The sequence below is a fragment of the Denticeps clupeoides genome, chromosome 20, assembly GCF_900700375.1.
Source record: "Denticeps clupeoides chromosome 20, fDenClu1.1, whole genome shotgun sequence".
Taxonomy (NCBI): Eukaryota; Metazoa; Chordata; class Actinopteri; order Clupeiformes; family Denticipitidae; genus Denticeps; species Denticeps clupeoides.
The window spans coordinates 2,626,398-2,649,285 of record NC_041726.1 but is presented as its reverse complement, the minus strand read 5'-3'; the positions used below and the strand labels follow the sequence as shown (position 1 = coordinate 2,649,285).

The 22,888-nt window shown below is 48.2% G+C and overlaps 1 protein-coding gene across 4 annotated transcripts in view; it reads right to left on the bottom strand.

Moving 5' to 3' along the window:
- The window catches only part of trps1 (trichorhinophalangeal syndrome I), an 80,605-nt gene extending 68,050 nt beyond the window's left edge, over positions 1-12,555 (bottom strand). The window contains exons 1-2 of one of the 4 annotated variants that reach the window (XM_028964685.1): positions 12,116-12,555; positions 7,420-7,761 (exon numbers count right to left, since the gene is read on the bottom strand). In XM_028964685.1, the coding sequence (XP_028820518.1) occupies positions 7,420-7,432 (13 nt within the window). In that variant the 5' untranslated portion in view covers positions 7,433-7,761; positions 12,116-12,555. The other 3 variants (XM_028964688.1, XM_028964689.1, XM_028964687.1) reach the window with 3 other exon arrangements.
- Between the last annotated feature and the right edge of the window lie 10,333 nt (positions 12,556-22,888).

Here is a 22,888-nt window from a genome sequence, read left to right as displayed (position 1 = left end):
GATTATTTAAATGGTCATTTTACGACTGCCACTTCCCCACTTCCCTGCCCAGAAGGACGTAATGATCTGCTTTAACAGACTAGAGGATGTCACTAAAATTGCTTAACCCTGAATAACCAGGAAGTCAAAAAATAGCCCTGGTTGCATGTAAGATTCTGTAAGATTTGTTTTTTGTTTTTTTTAAAGACGTCAAAAAAAAGGTCATAAAGCACCGGTGCATCAGTGAGCAAACAGACCTGTGTCCTCTCTGGTGGTGCAATGACTTTCCAACCATTCACAGTGAGCCGTTGCAGCTACAGTGCGAAACCGACAGTAAACCACAGCCCCAAGATGCATTTCCCTTCTGGGGAAAGTCGCACATTGTTGCAAAATGACAAAAGGCTCCTCAAAAGGTATACAAAAGACACAATCTCACTTGCATGCATCCTTTTCGTTCACATGGGTTCGACTTCAAGATAACCTGTAGATGGGCCTAAAGTTGATGGTAAAATATAATCCTCACTTCCATAAAAAAAATACATAAGGGTTCATAGAAGAGTGGCACTGCCACTTTTTCTGCAACCTCACATCCATAAATGTGACACAAAATGGTGACTCGAAGAATACAACAAGGCTTGCACTTTGCTTTTCTCCCCTATTTGTTTGAAATGGCCTCAATGCAAACATTTCAACTTTCAGATCCGGGGGATTTGAATTCCGTGAATACCATTATGAGCTTTAGGAGTGGCCATTTCCATGTCATAAACACACTGTGAATTCAACTGCATGTTGAGCTGTTGAACAGATGGAAAACAATTAATTTTTTTATGTAATTAGACAATATTTTGTTTAAATTAACTAAAAAAATAGTTGCCTCCAATAAGCATGTCTGCAGAAATGTCTATCAGATTTTTTAGAGGTGTTTTGACCAGAATATCACCCATGTTGTGGAAGTGAATGAAGGTGAGAGGGCAAATAAGGCTATCACGGCTAAAAAGGCACATCTACTGAAGTTCAACAGGGTCCATAACTTCAAACAGTGTCTCGAGGGATCCCCTACTGCAAGGAAATCAGGCCTCCAACCTTATATCAACCACCAAACCAGCAAGCAAGGTAACCACCCACCTGGGGCCACCCACCCGGGGCTCTGCTAGGAGTCTGAAGTCCTGCACAGAATGGTGATTGTGCCGGAGCATCAACATAGCGGTAGAGGTCTCACCTTGAAATCTCAACTCTTGTGGTTTTCCTGCATTCTCCTTAGCTTGCATGGTCAGTAGGTGCAAGAAACCAGGGAGGAGCGGCGGCTGTTTTACTTGTGTGGTTTTTGCACCACCCAGTTTTTAAACCATGGAAAGAGTCACTGTAACCAACCACAGCTCAGCGGAATCATTTCAGACGTGGGCTAACAATATAAATGCCATTTTGAGCTTGAATACAGACACTTTTTTCTAAGCAAAGGTTAAAGTCGGGCCAGGGTTTTGGGGGGGCGGATTTGGGGGAATCCACAGCCAATCAAGAGTAAACCCATGGCAAACCAAGTGAAAGGAGAAAGGTTGGGCTTGTTTTGTCATGGTTTGGTTCCACCTGTCCTCTTAGAATGACAGCGAATGGTATTTAGAAAGATGAATTATGAGTCGTGTGATTTATTCTATGGTGGAACATCTCAAGGGGCTTCCAAAATGACAGAAGAGCACCATCTCAACCACCATCAAAATGTCTCGATTAGACATACCTGTGCCAATCTGGAGAACTGGGGTTGCCCAACACTCTGATAACAACATTATTATGTCCCTTTTTATCTGTAAATTCCACTGGCAGCTCCTCATTCAACTCTCTCAGAGGCATCCACTCATAATGCCACATAGCCCCGGGACTGTTTAGTCATAGCTGTTCAATCAAGCCACCACACCCCGCGATAAATACCATTCATAATGATTTCAACACTGAAATTACAGGTTGGTCTCCGATATGGAAAAAGACGTGACACGATTGTAAAGGCATTCCCTAAACCTGCAGCCAAATTTCATGCAAAGGCATCTCTTCCTAAAGCCTCGGCTTTCCCTCCTTAAGACGGATTAGTGACTAGAGTCAAACCCAAGACTTTTCGAGACGCCAGTGACAAGACAATGCATAAGCACATACCAGCATCCTAGCTTTGTACTGACAGCGCCGCAACACCACCCAGGACCCACACCCTACTAATAATCCACAGTTAGAGCAAGGCGGGCAAGACGTCAGCAGCCTCGCTTTTCTTTTTGCCGTGAACGTGTGACTGGTTTTTTGGCCTGGCTTCCTTTCCCACCATGCTCGCTGCTGTACAGTCACATCTTGAGGTATCGACCTGATGGTTAAAAGAGATAAGTAGCACGCCCTGTATCCACATAGGAAATGCCCCGTCAGAAAGAAATATTTATGTATTTGCATCAGTTTGCATCGGTGCTTTATATAGAACAGCCATTCGAAGCGATGAGGAGGAAACCCGGACAACCAGGCATTTATGTATTTATGCGTTTGAATCTGTTTACAGGAGTTGTGTGCATGAGTGTGTGTGTGTGTGTGCGTGTGTCATCTTCCACTCTGCGAGTCTCTCAGGGCGCAGGGCATGCACTGACTCATCATTGCGAGAGGAACAGCTACATAAAAGTGCAATCCCAGCCGCCCACACATGAGCTCTTTAAGAGCCGCCTTCAGCCCCGGGCCTTTCCATGCAGCTCACAGTCAGGGAGCCAGGAGGGTCGTATTGATTTACGGCGATGGGAGGAAAATAAAAAAAAAAATTAAATCTCCGACGGGAAATCTGAGTGGTTTCAAGTGTTATTCGCTGGCAACGGAGCACCGTGCCAAGTTTGGCACCAGGAGAGGGGTCCGGTGACTGATGGACATTTAGCAACGTGACATGATCACAACAGCAGCATCTGCCTGGAGATATTGCGTTCGACTTTACGGCATAGCCATATCTGGGTGCAGTTACGCTAGTGCGGGCACGGGGACGACTGGCCGAGACAGAGTTCGAGGTTGGGTGAAGGCACTGTTGTATTGTCTCTGCATTCTTTCCACCCCAGTGTCAGTTGAATCGCTCTTGTTCTCGTCCACCGTCCAAACGTCCACTTAAATCTTCTCGTCAGGCACCCCGTTGGCGAGAGCCCGACCGCAGCACTAAAAGCCGCCCGGATTAATTTTTGGCCGGCCCCTGGTGACTCCTCTAGTCGACCCGCCGACGTATAAATAAGAACAATATCAGATAAGTCTTGCAGGAAGTCTATAAACATTTACATTCTCTTTCAAGTGCTGTTTATGGATATTTTATCTCCTATCTGGAAGTTAAGAACATGGTGAAAAGAGGCGCAGGAGGAATCCGTGAGCAAGCGGTGAATCAAACCGCGCCGGGCCCTGACAGGACCCCGGCCCGTTTACCATAATAGGTGTTGAGCGCTTGGTGAAAAAATGCTCGTCGGCAGACCCCCTCTCAGCTCCGAGTCGCGGGGCTGTCAGGAGAGTTATAGTTGAAGCCCGAAAGAGAGGGAGATCATGACTCGATTCTATACCTCCTATGACAAAAGACGAACCGCAGAGCGCAGGGTTCAGCCTAGGAGAGGTGGGTGGAGCTTCAACCCCACGGCTGTGGAGGCCACCATCTTTCCACCGTTTCTGAGACTGTCTGATCGCTATCTGCTGTTCTCCATTTGCTCAGTCTGCAAGCGTGATTTGTAGCTTAATGAAGCCGCCCGGACAGGAGCTTACTCCCCCCGGTGTCATCGCTTAACTCGACTTGTGTGAAGTTTACATGGGTGACATGTGCTCAGCAATCGGATGACTGAGTGGTAAATGACAGATTTAGAAAGCGGGGAGTGGGCCCGATGATTTATCCGGCTTTCGCTGAATGAGTAAGCTGAAGCTCACCTTACAACTTACGAGAACATCACACGAACCTGAGATCAGAAGAAACTTACAAGCTTAGAGGAAGCAATTTGGTCCACCGAGCCATGAATCAGCACAAATTGAACTAATCATTTAAAGCAGGGAAAAGCTTGTCTACTTCAGATTTGCCGGAAGCATGAAAACCTTTGCCTCATCTCCCTGTGAAAGCGTCAGCTTGACCCTTTACCGCAAGAGAAACAAAAGCCTCTGTGCACCAAGCCCTCAATTACCAAGACAATGGAGGTTTTACAACCAGGTACGCTTTGCTCTAACGTCCCACGTCTCACATCTAACTTTGGCGACAGCCCCTACGCAAGCGGATTGCCCTCTCCAGTCAATGAGGGAACACGTGCCTGGGGAAACGAGCGGGTCTTTGAACCTGTCCTGAGACCCCCTTTGATATGTTCCTCCCCCGTCTCTGTTGTCACAGATGCAATTGAGATGTAGGGTGGTAGTAGCCTAGTGGGTGACACCAATAAACTAGACCACAGTCACAGGTTGAAACCCCACGTACTACCATCATGTCCCTGAGCAAGACACTTAACCCTGATCGCTCTTTACAAGGACATGTTGAAAATATAATACACAAATGTCAATGTTCAGAAAGCTTTTAAGGGGTTAATTTCTCCCTGTTTACGTGGCCCACGTTGGTGCAACATGCCCTGAAGAACCTGGTTCTAGATTCCAGGTTGCAATAGAGCTATGGGGTGGTAGTAGCCTAGTGGGTGACACACTCGCCAATGAACCAGACCACAAAGTGACAGGTTGAAACCCCTTCTGTGCATGAAGAAGACATAGGACGCAGCATTTGGGCCATGAACCATCAACACCATGTTGTTCTCACAATGATGCTAAACAGGCATCATTAAATGTGTGAACATAGCAGTCAAGACCACTTTGTCAAGACCGCTTTGGATCCATGATTACTATGAATAATATATACATATAATAAAATAAAATATTAAAGATCCTCAAGCTGCCAGAGAGGATGATGAAAACAGCTTGTGAATGTGTGCTGCATTCAACATTACCCTTAAATTTAGGAGGTTTTCTTCGAGACGTTTTGCTTTTGCAGCCTCGCCCCCCCTTCCCTTTTTTTTTTTTTTTTTTTTTTTTTTTACCCCTTTTGGGGCCTTTTTTTCCAACACCATATGGTGCAGGTCTGGCAGAAACAATCCCCTAAAAAACAACAGGCCCACACTTAACCATTTCTCTCTTAACACCACACGGGAATGAATCGAACCCCTTGTTTTGCATTCTGCCAGCGTTTCAAAGAATCATTTCTTGTTCTCCCAATCTAATTAGATTAGTTCAGTGAGGTTTGGAGGTTACTGCAACAGAGAGCAGGGGAGAAAGATTGGCATAATTAGCTGCTCGAAAATCGCCTTTTCCCCCCCGACTCGTGGTCAGGTTGGTTCCGTACTCGACTATAACTCTTTTGGTACCACTGTTTAATAGGAAAAAAAAAAAACGTAAAGCCTAGAAAATTCCATCACAACACCACCAGGCCTACTACAAAAAAGCAATGATCTCAAACCAGGAGACTCAAGAGTATGAGGCATATTCATCCAAATCCTGGAAATCCGTGGAAAAAACGAGTCACGCCGGACAATTATACTTTTAAATGAGTGTTATGAAATTGTTTGGGGCGGCACTTCCCGCAACATGCTGGTGCACCATACATCACACAGGCACCTACAGTTGGGCTCTGCAGATTTTTCACTGCTCTCGTTCTGTTATTCACATGAATTAAAAAGAAAAAGTGAAGGCTGCATATTTTTAACGCCAGCTCCTGATGCGGAGGTCAAAGAGCTGTTTACGCTATCCAGAACTGGAAATCTATGCAAGGACTTCTATCTGTGGAGTTTAAAACATGCATTATATTAGTAACTAAGGAATAAATAATGCTAAATTCTCTACATGATTTGATTTAAAATCTAAATTAGTAAAATAAAACTGGCATGATTTAATTTCCAATGTGCAACCTTGAAACCCCAGAATTTGAAGAGCCCTCTTAAAACCAGTTACAGTCATATGCCTGTGCAACACACTTAAATAATTGCTGCTCCAAGGGAGCTGAACCTGAAAGCAATACTGACACTGGGTGTTATTACATATATGCATATATATGCATATGCATATGTATGGTAGGAACAATTCTACCGGTCGAATGAAAACTAATGGTACAACGACTACAAAACTGAAAATAGTGGATTTAATAAGTAGACAATAGGGATCACAGATCACATGGTCTTTTTTTCCATTCAGGCACAGCACAGGCACCCCGGGACCCCTATGCCTGTATCGGCTTAACCATATTAGCCTCTTTGGAGAAATTCATTGCATAAGTGCAGGCAGCTTTTCATCTCGGCGTATGTACAGGGATGGCATGTGTTTAACATTACTCGAACGCGCAGAAGTTGTACAAGGTTCCAAACGCAGCTTATTTCTACAGCGTTTTAAAAAATAATATATATATATAGTCTTCTAATCACTCCTAGATACCAAAAGCATTACATTTGCATATCCATCCAGACAAGAGAAGAAATAAACTAATTCAACTCTGACATACTTTCTAATTGGTTTCAGCTACCGTTTGGAATTCTGGACAGCAAAGTATGTGGTCATTTTCTAGATTATTGGATTTATAATCTCATTGCATTCTTATTATAAGTTCAAGACTAAAACCTTTGCACCGCCACCCCCTCCGAAACACAACAGTAGAACACAGCAATAAAACCCACAGTGGCGTCTAGGATCTGAATTACTGCAAAATTCCTCCTGAGCTTAGGCAAAGAGGCTGAAGACCTTTTTATTTCCTGACAGTGGACCGACTCAAGAGTTTCACACTGACGTTGCAAAAAGCAAAGCACCTGAAGGTGTGGAAAGTAGTCCTGGGGGGCAGTTACACTATCACTTTCTACTGATGGTTATCAATAGTTCCTCGGCACGAATCGAGTTCAATTGGTTGTGTGCAAAATAAAACAAAAAAGAAAGCTATCCATTCACATTCAATCGAAACTTCGAGACTGACACTTCAGGTTTATATGCTTCACTCTATATATTTCTTAAGAACGTATGCAATGCAGCCGAAGCAAAATGACAAACCGTAAAAAAAAGCTCAGATGATCCAGACAGACAAAGCCTGCCTATCATCCTCGGAGAAGAGCATCCAACAGCTCATGTGGCCTGGGGAGTTTACCCCGTGAAAGGTGTTCGTGGCGATCAAGACAGACGTGGAAAGGGGGGGGGGGTACGGAAAGTCAATAAAAACAGCAATCTGTGGAGGGCAGAGCTGATAGTGGTGCCTGACTCAGGATCAAAGCATTACACGGCTACCGCAGCTGAGCTATCAAAAAAAAATGAATAAAAAAACGGCGAAAAGTTCGGAAACTCCGCAAGGAGAAAAAAAAAAAAAAATCTTAATTTGTTCCATCTCGCCACGGGTTTAATGCATCGTGAATGAAATGAACGACACCCCACAACGTTGCATTCTGCCCGAGAAACGCGCAATGTACGTACCTCTGCCTTGCATTGGCTTAGAGCATTATCACCCAGGATTCCACAGGGAGGCAGATATCAGAGTTGGCACAATATCCAAAGCCCTTGCCCTGTCTCCCACCGCTCCCTTTATTCCACTCCCATGCTGAACGCGTGGTTTCTCCTTTTCTTATTTTTTTTATTCCATTGTCGACAGTCTGTACATTTCCCTCTCGTCGCCTCTCTTCTCTTCTTTCTTTTTTTTTTGAATCGGCTTGTCTTGGGTTTCCTCCTTTCCTTTTCTGTCAGCCGCTTCTCGTGCAGGTTGTGTTCAGAGGAGATCGCAGGTGACGGCGGGAAAGTTGCGTGACGGTGCGTCTCTCACTGTAAGAAAAATCAGACGTTAGGTTGTAAGTGAGGTGAAAAGTTACTCGAAACAGTCCTGGACGAAGAGCGCATAAAGAACAATTGTCTGGAAGGTCTGAAAAAAAGAAGAGTGGAAAATACGGGGCGAAAAAGAAAAGGGATCCTGTGCATGGTGGCAGCACGTTTCGTGAATGGGAGCTCTGACGAGACAGGGCCCTCTGGCACACCAAATTGGAAACAGGAAAACAAACATTCTGGAGGAAAACTCCCGTCTCTCGCCCGCCGGCTGCACCCCCCCCCCCTCGCTCGTCCACACTCAACACCTCCCCGAAATCACTTTGTCCGACCTGTCTCAGACAATGCGCCGGCCTATTCCGCAGCCGCGGCACCGGTCTCGGACCACACAGATGGAAAAACGACGTGTAGCTGCGGCGAGGAAGAGGAAAAGAGAAGAAAAGAAGAAGGGGAAGGGGGGGAAAAAAAAAAACCCAACTCGAAACAGCAGCGAAACTGACGCATTCAGGCTTCCACGGACCCCCGGCGGAGGAGGCAGGCCGGGTTTTTGTGCCGAGAAAGAACTGGCACGTCCGTAGGTGGGATGGACCCGGCCCCCAGACGGGACCCGGAGCTGTGAAAGTGATACGGCCGGGGGACCCCACGCCGCTGGACTCGAGGCTACATGTACCCAGCAGAGAGAAGTGGGGGGTCAGGACTCCCGCACGTCGACCAACCATCGGGGTCCATCTCATAAAACCCTCACTCTACTGCAACCGCGGTAAAAAAACGTAAATAAGCAAACTACTACTGCACAAACGAGCGTGCATCGCTTCTTACGTCCAGTTTTACCCCCCGCTTACTCATCATTTTCAAAAATGTCATCTGTACGTGTAGAGATGTTTTATTTTCGGTGCACAAAGGTGAAAAAATACGGTGATTAGTTGTAATTACGCTGCGTCAAACGTGTCAATAAAAGCAGTTAGGGGTTGATTTCAATACCTCGGAGAGGCATGTGTGCACTTTGAGCGAAAGAGTTTGAAAAAGGTCCGTCTGGTGTGGGAAGGGTGGGCTAAAAAATTCGGCCCTCCCGGTATCGGTGAGGACCAACGATGGCAGCCGCGCCGAGAGAACCCGGGGGCGCAGGTCACTGTAAACACGTCAAATCAGCCGAGAAGGTCCAGCAGGAGCACCTGCGATATATTTGCGACAGGTCACTCCGGGCCCCGTCCCGGGTTAGCCGATAATCAGAACCAAAAAAAAAAAACGGGAAAAAAAATGCTCTTTCTTTTTACAGCGGTAAAACCACCCGAGGCTACGGGCCAGGCCCGTAATAACAACACAACAACCGGTAATGAATGTTATTATAAACAGTTACGACTTCCTGCCGGCTTACGCGGACGTACCACTTTACCGGGTTTTCGGATCGTACTTTTTTTTCCCTCCCTTTTTAGCGTGATGTAAATAAAGCCGTACATTTCTTACTGCACCCAATTACGGAGGTCCATCACCACGACAAAGTGTGTGTGTGTGTGTGTGTATATATATATATATATGCGCCCTTCACTTCAGTGATCCTTCCCACAATCCTTCAGTGAACAAAGCCCTTTATCACTACAGCACACAGTGGGCAAAAAAAAACAAAACAGCGCTGGCTTCACTCACAAGGACGTCGAGGCCACAACGAACGCGGCGTGAGGTGATGCGGCGCGGGTAAAAAAAAAAAAAAAATCATATCATATCATTGTCCCCAGGAGAGACTGATTTAAAAGGCCGACGTGGGTGGAAGAGATTTTTTTTGATAATGATAATTAAACGTTGGGAGTTTCCTGCCGCGTCCGGCCACCGGACAAGGCGTCCCATCGTAATAACAGTAACGCAGAACACCGTGTTTTACACTTTTAACTGGTCATCACCGACACAAACAACAACCAGCAGCTGGCAACGTATTACTGCCATCGGTTATGGTTAATTGCAGCAAATTTATGTTTTTTTTCAAGTGTGAATTGTCAAGTGTGAATTATATATTACAAATATAATAACTTTTAACTTGCATGTTAGGATCTAATCTCTGAGTTTCCACGTGCCGTCAGCACACTGAAGACATTCATCTCGCGAGGGCTTGAGGCGACGCCGTCCGGACGCGAGACATCTGTTGCAACCCATAAAAAAAAACTAAAAAAAATCTTTCGCCGGCTTCCTAAAGTGAGTTACGGAGGAGAAGAAAAGTGCGTCGGTAGCAACAGGACGGTACTTACGGCACAGTCACAAAACGTGAACTGCACGTCGCGACTCCTCGAGTGGCGAGAAACCGGACGACCACGACCCCGGCGCCGGAGCTCCGTTTTGTCGGGACACGGTGCGCTGTGGGGACATTTCTTCTCCTGCACCGAGAAGTTAGTCCCCGAGGGAGGGGGGGGGGGGGGCTCTAAAGCCGAGTACAACAAAAAACGCCAGTCCGCCCCCCCGCTGATGCATTCTCCCGCCGCCGCGGCCCAAATTCATCTGTCAGCCGTAAAAGTCCCGGGTACACAGGCCTGATCTATTGCGGCCCCCCCCCACCACGCCAAAAGAAGTCACAGATGTGGGGGCCCATTTACATTTCAAATGGCACCTCCGGGCCTTATCATGGGAGCCCCGGCGAGGGTCGGCGGGGGCACGAGAGCGAACTCGTCGGTCGGAGATAAGACAGGGAACTTTCTCGGGGCCCAGGCCCGCCGTCCCGGGCCCTACCGTCTCACCTCGCACGTCCCTGAGAAGTTCGGTGGTTTCGGTGACGCGCACACGCAAACACACACACACACACACACACACACAGGCAACGTTAAAAACCGCCCTTTCGTTTTCCCCCCCAACACGTGTGCGAGCTTCAGGCCACGTCACTAACCACCTCTCGCCGAAGCTTCGTTTCCAGACACGCCGATTCTTCGCGGCCTTTACGGGAAACTGCAGCGGCTCGTCTACTGGAAGCGGCGTGGGAATGTCGTGCCACGACACACGCCGGCACGGAGGTGATCGGGGGTGAACAGGCGCCCGGCGCCTCGCCGACACACACGTATTACAGCGTAACAAGTGTCATGGGGGGTTAAATAAATACAAAATCCAAACTTTTTTGGCCTGGTGGGCCTTGGACAGGAGCCCCTGATGCCAGGACAGGAAAAACACACCCAACACGTGCCGAGTGAACAAGTACACTGAAGTGGTGGTGATGGATAAAGTGTGTGAGTGTCTAAAAGAACACAAAAGACACAAAGTTTCTCGTCGACGACGCGGTAAAAAAAAAAAAAAAAGAAGTTCGAAATCAAGCCGGCCATTGTAAACGCCGCGGCCGTGGAGCATCACGGGAGTTGTGGCCACGCAGGTCCGCGGGCGTCTTGTAGCAGGCGATGTTAAAGGATGGAGAGAGGAAGGGGGTTAGAGGAGATGTAGAGGTGGAGAGGTGGAGGGGGAGAGTGGGAGAGAGAGGAGACGTACCTGCTCGTGTTTTAGATCGCTCCCCGTCACGCCGCCGCGTGTTGTCGTGGCCCACGCGTCCCCGTCCCCCCCCCCTCCCCTCGCCGTCGACGCGCATCACTTTCACGGAAAGTTTCGCGAAAGTTGACGCGGGCGGCGGCGCCGCGGAAAACGAGATCAAACGATGGCAATGAAATAATTGTAATGACAGTATAATAAAATGTAGATGTTGTTTAAATTGATAAAATGAAGGCAAAAGTTGTGACGACGGGCGAGCACGCGCGTTATCGCCAAAACAGCGATAACGAGAAAGAAAAGAAAACCGAAAAAGAAGAAAGAAAAGAAAAGGAAGAGAACGGAACGCACGCGCTGCCGCAATCATATAATCTCCGTCCGCGGCGTGAAAGGCGGATGAAAGGAGGGGAGAAGAAGGAAAACCTCGCACACACACACACACACACACACACACGCAAAAAAAAAAACAGGGCGGGGGGGGGTCTGGAAGGAGAAGTAACCCCCCCCCCCCCTCGCGGACCTACGGACTCGCCTGTGGACGTGACCCCCCCCCCTCAGCCACACACAATTTCAATTTCTCACGCGTTTGACCCCCCCCCCCCAAATAAATAAATAAATAAACTAAACGGCAACGTGAAACCCGACATGGCCGCCCAGCGTCGCCCCCCCGCGCCGTTCCGCAGCGAAGTAGCGTTACGACGTTTCTTTTTTTTTTTTTAAAGAAAAAGAGTAAAAAAAAAAAAAAGGAGCGATTTCTCTCTCTCTCTCTCCCCCTGCACCACCTCTTCTCCACCCCCCCCCCCCCCCCCCCCCCCCCCCCGCCCGACATTACATAACCGCGGCATCCTTTATATATTTATATGGATAAAACACATTCCCGCGGTTATTATTCCCGCCCGCCGCCGCTTACCTGTTGATTAAAAGCCCGCGTTTGCGGGTCTGCGCGGCGGGAAAGATGGAGGAGCTCTGGCGGGAGACATGGAGCGTCTTTGTGCCGTTTCTTTCTTTCTTTTTCCTTTTTTTTTCTTTCTCTCGGGGCTAATATTTCTCTCCCTCTCGCTCCCCGTGTGTTGCAGTGGGCCGAGGGGCATTTACAGATCAATATTATTACGTATATATATATATATATATATTGCAGTTGTCATTTTCGCCTCCCGTGCAAGTGGAACCGGGGTGAGTTGTGTTCGGTATTCGAAAAAAATGATGATAAAAAACCCCAACAACACTGCTGATAATTAATAAAACGCCGGGGTGTTGGGTTAGGATGAAACGCGCGTCTCTCTCTCTCTCTCTCTCTCTGTTCTTTTATCAGAAAACGTGATCGCTTGTCGGGACCTCAGACTCCGGCCATTACGTCAGTTCCAAGACTCCGACACTATTAATATCGAGACGCCTTTGCGGAGGGAAGCGCCACCCCGGACCGGGCGCCTCTTAAAGGGGCCGCGGCCCGGATCTCTAGTTGCCATGCGGAGCGACGGCGACAAAAAAAAAAATTAAAAATAAAAAAAATGTCGCGTGACGACGTCGAGCGCTTCTTTACGTCGGCGACGTACGTAACGAGGCGATAATGACGGGAGAAAAGACCAGAAATACAATAACAACAACAGCAACGTTTATTTAAGTGACGTAATTGTCATTGTGATGCACTGACATGCCGTGACACGTGAAACGTGTCCTCTGCTCTTAACCGTCACCCTTGGTGAGCAGTGGGCAGCCATGACAGGCGCCCGCTTTGCTTAGTGGCACCTCGGCGGGTCAGGATTCGAACCGGCAACCTTCTGATTACTTCCTTAGGGCAGTGGGGGCCTAGCGGTTAAGGAAGTGGCCCCATAATCAGAAGGTTGCCGGTTTGAATCCCGACCCGCCGAGGTGCCACTGAGCAAAGCACCATCCCCACACACTGCTCCCCGGGCGCCTGTCATGGCTGCCCACTGCTCACCAAGGGTGATAGGTTAAATACAGAGGACACAATTCACTGTGTGCACCGTGTGCTGTGCTGCTGTGTATCACATGTGACAATCACTTTACTTTAACTTTAACCTCTAGGCCACCACTGCCCCGTCAATATATATTTCTTACATAGCCAATAATGACATACAGTGTGTCTCTATGGGCTTTGAAAGGCCCTACAGTTGACACCCCCACACTTGACCCTTCTATAAATAAGGAAAAAACTCTAGGAGAAAAAAAGAAAGGAAGAGACCTTGGGAAGGAGTGATACAGAGAGGGACGCCCTTCCAGGGTGGAGTCCCGCAAGTAGAGCACGCAAGTGGTGTCAGTGCAGGGTTGGTGATGGTTTGTCCAATACAATAAGAGAAGTTGTGGAGTCCCACAGTTGTAGAGGTAGAGAAGTCCAGAGTGTAGTCCTGTCCAAATACCCAAAGCCAGTCTAGCTAGGTGGGTAAAGTGAAATAAGTATTTTTTTTCTTTTTTCCTCTTTTAGCGTCTGTGTTTGTATAGAGCTTCATATGTTTAATAGAACCGATATGAAGGGTCCGAAGAGTAACCGTCCAAACAGCACTGTACTTTTACACTTCATTTTTATTGCCAGTACACTTTACTGCCAACATTTGAGGTTAATTTCAAAAGTGTGCGTGGTTTACATTAATGATAAATAAAGTTCAACATTAAAGTATGATAATTATGAGTAAATGAAGGGGTTCACGACAACCTCAAACGCATCAATATCCACAAATGCTACTAAGAAGCTACTAAGCTCTTTTCTGTTAATTTACATTTACAGCATTTCCCAGACGCCCTTATCCAGAGCGACTTACAATTGGTAGTTACAGGGACAGTCCCCCCCGGGAGCAACTTAGGGTTGCTCAGGGACACAATGGTAGTATGTGGGATTTGAACCCGGGTCTTCTGGTTCATAGGCGAGTGTGTTACCCACTAGGCTGGTGGTAGTAGGGGTGGTAGTAGCCTAGCGGGTAGCCTGTGAACCAGAAGACCCAGGTTCGAACCCCACTTACTGTCACTACTGATTGCAAGTCGCTCTGGATAAGGGCGTCTGGTAAATGCTGTAAATGTAAATGTAATTCTACACAACATGTGTTCTTGGGCCTGCCACATTGTGGTAACTTAGGAAGAAAAAAAAAAAAACACTTTCGTTTCCTTAAATAAGGCATCTTTTTTAGAATGAGTTACTGGAAAGGCTGCCACTGCTTTGTGAAACTTACAAAAGTGATAATATGTATTTAAAAAAAAAAACATTTCCGGAACAACTGGCCTTTTTTTTTTTTTTTTTTTTTGAATCAGTGGCTCAATGGCACCTGCTGCACAATTGAGTGTCAAAGTTAGCTGGAAATTGAGAGGTTTCTGTTTGAATATGTGAACGACGTGCCCTACCAAGTCATGTTTCAAATTTTTTTTAAGTCACCCATACGTGCTTATGCAGTGAACGGAAGCCCCCCCACCCTTCCCTTTTCCAGATGCCTTCACGTATGGCACTGTAATGCAAGAAGACGACAAATGTTCGTTTCAAGGCCATCAGAGGTGGGAGGGTGGCGGTGTGTGCGTTGGAGACGAAAGTGGCTGCTCCGTCTCGTCCAGGTGTCATGTGTTTTTACCGTCCCGAGACCCTACGTCTCTCGGACCTGCAGTGTCAGATCAGCGCTAGATTCACAGATCTCGGGATTTTAGCCTTCACAGTTTCCTGACGTTGGTCATTCTCGCTTCCTGTTGGTGACACGACTACATTTCACATGGACGATGCCCGCAAGGCAGAGGGCTCTGTCGCCGGCTCCTCCCGTCCTGGCTTTCACTTTTCTCACTTCCCCTCTCGATTCCAGAAAGACTAAAGGGAACCAATAAGGGAGTCGCAGCCCACAGACGAAGGGTAAATATTGGGCCTCTGGTTAAGCGCCTGGGCACAAAAACAAACACACGATTCAGGCCGGCCCGGGACAAAGTTGTCCTTTATGCGCTCTCTAAAAGTACGGGGGAAATTATCTCACTGGGAAGGAACAAGGCTGCGGAACAAAAAGGAGGATGGTCTTCCCTGGTACAACTTTAAAATAGAGAATTTCTCAGGCTACCAGGCCGTTATACAGCTCTATATTAGCTAATTATACACTGGCCTTATAAATCCACTGGTCCAACGGGCTGCTCGGGACGTTCTCATCCTGGAAGAGACGCAGCCCATGTAGCTTTAATTCAACCCACCGTGTGTTTAAGGTAACGGACGAGAAACGAAATGAAATGAAACCTGTGCCCAGACAGACAGGATCAGAGGCAGCGGCGGCCCCCGGGCGGGGCGAGCACAGGGCGCCGAGTCCAAAGGGGGTGGGCCGGGTTGAGAAACGGCACTTCACTAAAACAAACTTTTAGAACTTTTCTTTAACACCAACATCTGGAGAGAAATGCACTCTAGGGCTGAAAATAAAATTTTCAATAAAGAGTAATCTGCAGTAAAAGTTGTGTTTGTGTGTGTGCGCGACCCAGAAGCTACCTTCCTCGAGAATCCAAAATGAAGATCCCGGAAAGGTCAGACAGATTTAGGGGCAACTGAATTATTCAAACATGGCAAAAATTACGCTTTTAAGCTCCAAATGTGAGACACAGACTTCTTTGAATGTGTCCAGTGCCCTTAATTCTCTCTTATTTTTTTAAGGAATTACATACACCGGGTACGACAAAGGGTCTCCTAAACCGTACCTCCCCTGCATATTTTCCCTCCACACTCGAAGAAACGATGGCCCTCGAGGTCATCTTTCTTCTGCTAATGAGAGGGAGGAGGGTGCCGGGGTTAAAGTGTCATCCGTTACCACAGGCGGCCTTAAAGCTAGTATATATATATAATATGTATTTTTTGTTCTCCTATTCCTGAATCTGTCCTTGAATAAACTCAGGTGACCTCAGGTCCTTAGCTGGGTAGCTCTTACCGAGCGCCAGAGGGACGGTGAACTTCCACAGGCCGATGCCGTCGGCCCTACTCGCTGCACGACCGCTATGCCAGGACGAGTGAACGATTGCACGTTTTCGGAGATAGCCCAGGGCTGCGATCGAAGGATTCTGCGCACCTCCGACATGCCGTCGCGGAGACAAAAAGCAATGTTCCACAGATGTTCCGATGGAACCGTCTCCACTGAGACCATCACAAATTCACTGGGTGATATGAAAAGGCAATATGGCCATCGACGTGGGCATTCACACAGCTTCCAGCTAATGAAATGAGGTGATCTTGCTCCTGGGATCGTTCACCTTCTCCACTTTGTGGTACAAAAAAAATGGATTTTGAACCTGAAGAAACCCACAACTGGTTCAATATCAAAGGATCTTGATAACTCAGGGCTTTTTTTTAATTATTATTCCTTGGTCTCTAAAGTCAAATCTAGAGATATCCAGCTTGAAGGCCCACCTTGTGCGTGCAGAGTTAGAAGCTGTTGGCAGGTGTCGGGTGTCCGGTGTGACCAAAGGATGGACGCGACCAACAGAACACCAACAACCTACCACCACCCCGAGCCTAATTCAGACTAGGACTGTTACGTCCAAAATCCAGAACATCTGCTAATCGCTAAATACCACGTCAGCACGCTGTCCGACCCGGTCGCTGACATGGTATCACTGACAGGGTAGCTGATTGCACCGATCACAGAAATGCAACACGGTTTTCATTCGGAATTACTTTCAAAATGTGGCCAAGGTGCCACTGAGGTGCCACTGAGCAAAGCACCGTCCCCACACACTGGTCCCCGGGCGCCTGTCATGGCTGCCCACCAAGGGTGATGGGTTAAATGCAGAGGACAAATTTCACTGTGTGCACCGTGTGCTGTGCTGCTGTGTATCACGTGACAATCACTTCACGTTCTTTCTTTCTTTATATCACTGCCAGTTCTTCAAGTTAAAAAAGGTCAAAAAATTTTTGCACCTTACCCTTTATCACAAATCTGTCCATCATATTTCATGGTGTCACCGATATAGGTGTGGAAGGGTGAAATATGGCCGCTGCACATCATGCATCTTCATACCTGTCTCCCTGTCAACTAAAGGCAGAGTTCTGCGTGAGGTCCAGTCAAGGACGGTGACCACCCGGGTTTGGACGGATACCAAGGACCATAAACCCGCCTTGGGGCGTGTTTGTTGAGGCGTCGTGTGTGCACGTCCCCGTTTGCGGCTACAGCCACGCCCTGCCAGTCACCCCGTGGTCAATGAAACTGTCTTCTACTTCTTCTACTTCCTGTAGCAGACATCCTAGGCCGACAGTAAATGAGGAGGCGGCAGCGGACTTTTTCCCATCATCCGGGTGCTTCATGAGTCTTTATGATTCCTAATAAAAGGTCACCTGATCCGTCTCCAGTGGCAGTGGTGGTCTGGGGCAGTGGTGGCCTAGCAGGTAAAAGGATGCGGACCCGTAATCAGAAGGTTATCAGTTCGAATTCCCGACGAGGTGCCACCGAGCAAAGCACCGTCCCCACACACTGGCTCCCGGGGTGCCTGTCATGGCCGCCCACTCAGGGTGATGGGTTAAATACAGAGGACACTTTTCACTGTGTGCACCGTGTGCTGTGCTGCAGTGTTTCACAATGACAATCTCTTCACTTTCAGAGTGTGTGTGTCTCTTTTTTTGGGGTGGGAGACAGATGGAGACAAAGGGGAGCAGAGCAAGTCACTCTCCAATGCTCAAAAAAGGTAGCGGCTCCTCCGGGCTCCTCCGGGCTGATCCGCGGCGGTGACCTATGCGGGGAAATATTCGCCGCGGATGAGCCCGGAGGAGCGTGGCTGGCGGGGACTAACGCAGTTTTAGCCGGGTTGTCTCTCCCATCGCCTTCCCAGGACGCTTGTGCGGTCGTGGAGAAATGATCTTCCCCCTGCTGATGTTGCGCATTACATTCCCCGTCCCTCGTTCCTGCTGGTCCAGAGGAGGGAGAACATCGTGGACCGTGTTCCCCGAAATGTCCCGACCCCAGGTAGAAACCAGTTATAGTGTTCCTGATTAGCACCTGATCGGAGGGGCCGGCCCAGATGTCTGAGTTATTGTACAACAGCCTCGGCGAGCGATGTCTCGGAGGGAGACGTCATTACGGACGCATCTGCAGCTTCCCGTCACCTGCAGGAAGTGAGCATCATTCCAGGCTCCTTTCCAGCATCTCCCCAAGGTGGAGAATGAATAGCAGACATCCAAGCGTGGCTACACAAGCTCATTTCTTATCCGCTGGCCCATAGATGGCCCTCTGGACAGTTAATAATTTCTTTAATGTCGTCTTTTTTGTCACGTCCTCCTTCATTTGCTGGCAATCTGCTGGAGACGGGCTGGCGATCCATCCAGCGTTGCGCCCGCATCCATCTGCTTCCACTGTCAGCTGCGCAGGTGATGGATCGGGACGGCAGCCTATCAGGTGCGCCCCGAGATTCCCCCCCAGGGGCGATTTTTCCCTCTCTGGACAGTTCTTGACTAAAGAGAGTCTCTCCTTACATTTACATTTACGGCATTTATCAGACACCCTTAACCAGAGCGACTTACAATCAGTAGTTACAGGGACAGTCCCCCCCTGGAGACGCTCAGGGTTAAGTGTCTTGCTCAGGGACACGATGGTAGTAAGTGGGGTTTGAACCCGGGTCTTCTGGTTCACAGGCGAGTGTGTTACCCACTAGGCTCGTACCACCCTCTCCTGGCCTCCGTCCATTCAATCAACACCCAGGGCGACTCCTTCGTTCCTCCATTCACACAATAAGTTTCTCCTTCTATCTCCTTCTGTCTCTCTCGGCCGGCGTTTTCCTCCGCACCGCGACGATTGGACGGTAATTGGAAAGGCGAGGAACACAGGCCATTTTCCACCCCGAGCGACGCAGAGAAACATCATCTCAGTTCGGAAAGTGGCAGCGACTGGGCATGAAATGGATGCTTTCCAGCATCAATCATCGGCCACGTCAGGAGAGGAAGCGATCGCCATCACCGGTGGAATATAACGCATTTTCTGGATGGTGCGTACCGTAAACCAGCTCCTCTGTCGCTGGTGGGAAGACGGGGGCAGGGGAGAAATGTGCTACACGTCGGCTGGAGGACATCAAAACGGCAATGCAATCTCGCCGAGGAGAGAGGAGTTAAAAAAAAAAAAAAAAAAAAAAAGGAGAGAAAGGAGATTTTGGACAACGTCTCCTCCACAGCTGGAATCGGCGGGCAGGTGTCCAAGCCAAATACGCGAACCTGCCAAGCAAAATTACACCCTGTGAAACGCGGGGATTGTCTTTGTTAGTCCTGTTAGTTACTTTGTCAAGTCGTAATTGATTTGGGAGAATAATGTTTTCAACGTTATTCATCCGCCACCAACATCCAAGAACATCCTGGATAAAATGTGATATGACGTGGGCGTGGGGGGGTGGCATTTCTCACCGTTAACATATGTGTGTGTGTGTTTGTGTGTGTGTGTATATGTGTGCGTGTGTGTGTGTGTGTGTGTTTCTGTGTATATGTGTGTGTATGTATGTATGTGTGTGTGTATATGTGTATGTATGCATGTGTGTGTGTATATGTGTATGTATGTATGTGTTTGTGTATGTATGTATGTGTGTATATAAATATATATATATGTGTGTGTGTGTGTATGTGTTTGTGTGTGTGTGTTTCTGTGTATATGTGTGTGTATGTATGCATGTGTGTGTGTATATGTGTATGTGTGTATGTGTGTGTGTGTATATGTGTATGTGTGTATGTATGTATGTGTATGTGTATGTATGCATGTGTGTATATAAATATATATGTGTGTGTGTGTGTGTTTGTGTGTGTGTGTTTCTGTGTATATGTGTGTATATGTGTGTGTGTGTATATGTGTATGTGTGTATGTATGTATGTGTTTGTGTATGTATGTATGTGTGTATATAAATATATATATATGTGTGTGTGTTTGTGTGTGTGTGTTTCTGTGTATATGTGTGTATATGTGTGTGTGTGTGTGTGTGTGTGTATATGTGTATGTGTGTATGTATGTATGTGTTTGTGTATGTATGTATGTGTGTATATAAATATATATATATGTGTGTGTGTGTGTGTGTGTGTGCGTGTATGTATGTGGGTGTGTGTGTTTATATATATATATACACTTACACGGCTCCAGCAAGTAAAAGAGGCTCGAGAGGGAAGAGCATGGCCGATACGGTATTGATATGGTATGAAACCTGACAAGTTGCTTAATTCGAGTTATCTTGACAAATGGGGCTGTGTCAGTTATAGGAGTCCAGAAATGTTTAACACATTTCCAACACATCTGTTCTGGTGCAGGGGTGTCGAGGGGGGGAGGGGGGGGTGTATATGGGCCTGCCAGTCATTCTCCTGGCGTCCTCCCGTTGCGAGCAGACGGCCCCCGTCTTTCCGGGGAAGAGAGACGGAGCGCCGTCTGACAGCCACGCCGACTTATCTTCCCCCCACGGCTCCCTCGGCCCCTGTAAGAAAATTTGGGGATGGATCTGCGGCGCTGGTAACGCGATACTCTCCGACACGCAGGCCCTTTTTTTTTCCCCCATCTGTGATGCCCCACATCTTTCGCAGGGCCCTGGAAAAGTTAACGGGGCAAATGAAACGCTTTGGGGCGGGGAAAACCTCATCAAAAAAAAAGGACGATCAAAGTAGAGAACGTGTTAAAAAACAAGGGAGGTGGGAATGTCAGACACATGAAACGCGGGGACAAAAAGCAGGGACAACAACAGAAGAAGAAAGGACGCGGCAAATATTTCCCCCCGCAAATGCCACCCTTCGCATGCGTGGCACGAAAGCGAGCGGCCGGCCACCGCCACCACTATTCCCGGCTAATGTCTTTCACAGCGCGCCAAAGGGCCGCGCCTCTTTGAACCTGCATTGTTTTGGGGCCTGGCAGGGAGACCCGGGACCGACTGATGTCTGTGCGGTCAGCCCGTCTGACCGAGGAGTCCCTGTTTTTAGATTTAGGACTGGGCTGACTCAAAAGTTGGCGCGGCGCGGGAACCCACAACTTTCCAGCCCCAGGCGACAGGGCTGACCACTACATCGTTCGGCCAGTCGCGGCAGCCCCGACGGTAGCCTCTCTGCAAGCCGGCGGACGGATCACATTCGGCCCTTTCGTCGTAATAATTACAGATCTGGAGGTTCGTACCCTGCTGGACGAAGATAAAGCTATAACAGTCGTGCCACGAGAAAGCAAGCCGTTGCTTTCTCGTGGCACGAACACGAACCCGGTCAACCGGGAACCTTCAGAAATCCCGTCACTCGGACGAGGGAGGAGATCTGAGCCGCTGGACGCCTTTAACAACGTTTGATTTCCGCCTTCAATGCCGCCCTTGCCAATCGGTGTAATTCTCAGTCACTTGGCCATCCACCATAATCTCGGCAGGCAGTTTGGGCCGGTGGTGGCGGCCTAGTGGTCAAGGAAGCGGCCCCGGGTGCCGGTTCGAATCCCGATCTAGCCAAGGTGCCACTGAGCAAAGCACCGTCCCCACACACTGCTCCCCGGGCGCCTGTCATGGCCGCCCACTGCTCACTCAAGGTGATGGTTAAATGCAGAGGACACATTTCACTGTGTGCACCATGTGCTGTGTATAACAATCACTCCACTTTGAAAATTAAGTTGCAGAATATACAGAATATGCAGAATAGCGTTGTTGTTGTGTGTGTGTGACGAAATCTGGCTTTGGAACATTATCCCCAAGACGCCACCGAAAGGGTGATTTATAACGAACGGCTCTCATCTACATTCATATATGTAAAGCGTGGAAAGAGGCGAAGCCCGGCGTTGGGCGAGTGGGTAATGAAACGGAGCGCTGGAAGCCGGCCAGCGGGATGTTTACGCGGAGAGACGCGGGGCAGAAACCGCGGGTGACAGCGGCGCGCCGGAAAATACCTTTGTTGATTGTGGAATAATCGAGTGCAGATGAAGCGGCAAATTCGCTACTCCCGTTAGCATTGATCACCAGGAGCGGGTCGCCCCGAACTCTCTGCAATGCTCTCAGACCCCCGTGCTGAAAATGACTGTATTCAAGTCATCTAAAGTAGTCCAATTAAAGATACGTATTCAAATTACACGATTTCTATACTTTAAATATCTATGAAAGAATATTAAAAAAGCATAGATGGCCAGAAGGTCGCCGGTTTGAATCCCGAACCGCCAAGGTGCCACTGAACAAAGCACCGTCCCCACACACTGCTCCCCGGGCGCCTGTCATGGCCGCCCACTGCTCACCAAGGGTGATGGTTAAATGCAGAGGAAACATATCGTTGTGTCACCGTGTGCTGTGCTGCAGTGTTTCACAATGACAGGAGATGATGACGAGGAAGACGAGGAAGAAGGACGCATTCGCACGACGTCACGAATCCGGGGTTTAATGAGTGAAGAACAGGACAGGGTAGACTTCCGATAACATGGTGAACGTGTAACACTTAACAAAGACCGGACGGTGAACAGAAACGAACAGGGGTGGTAGTGGCCTAGTGGGTAAGACACTCGCCTATGAACCAGAAGACCCAGGTTCAAATCCCACTTACTACCATCGTGTCCCTGAGCATCGTGCCCCTGAGTGTCTCCAGGGGGGGACTGTCCCTGTAACTACTGATTGTAAGTCGCTCTGGATAAGGGCGTCTGGTAAATGCTGTAAATGTAAATGTAAATGTAAATGTGTACATTAGACACAGTGAACACTATTAAGGAAAATGACACATGACAAACGTGAAATGACACATGACAAACGTGAAACTCTGGTCCCGATCCCGGACCGG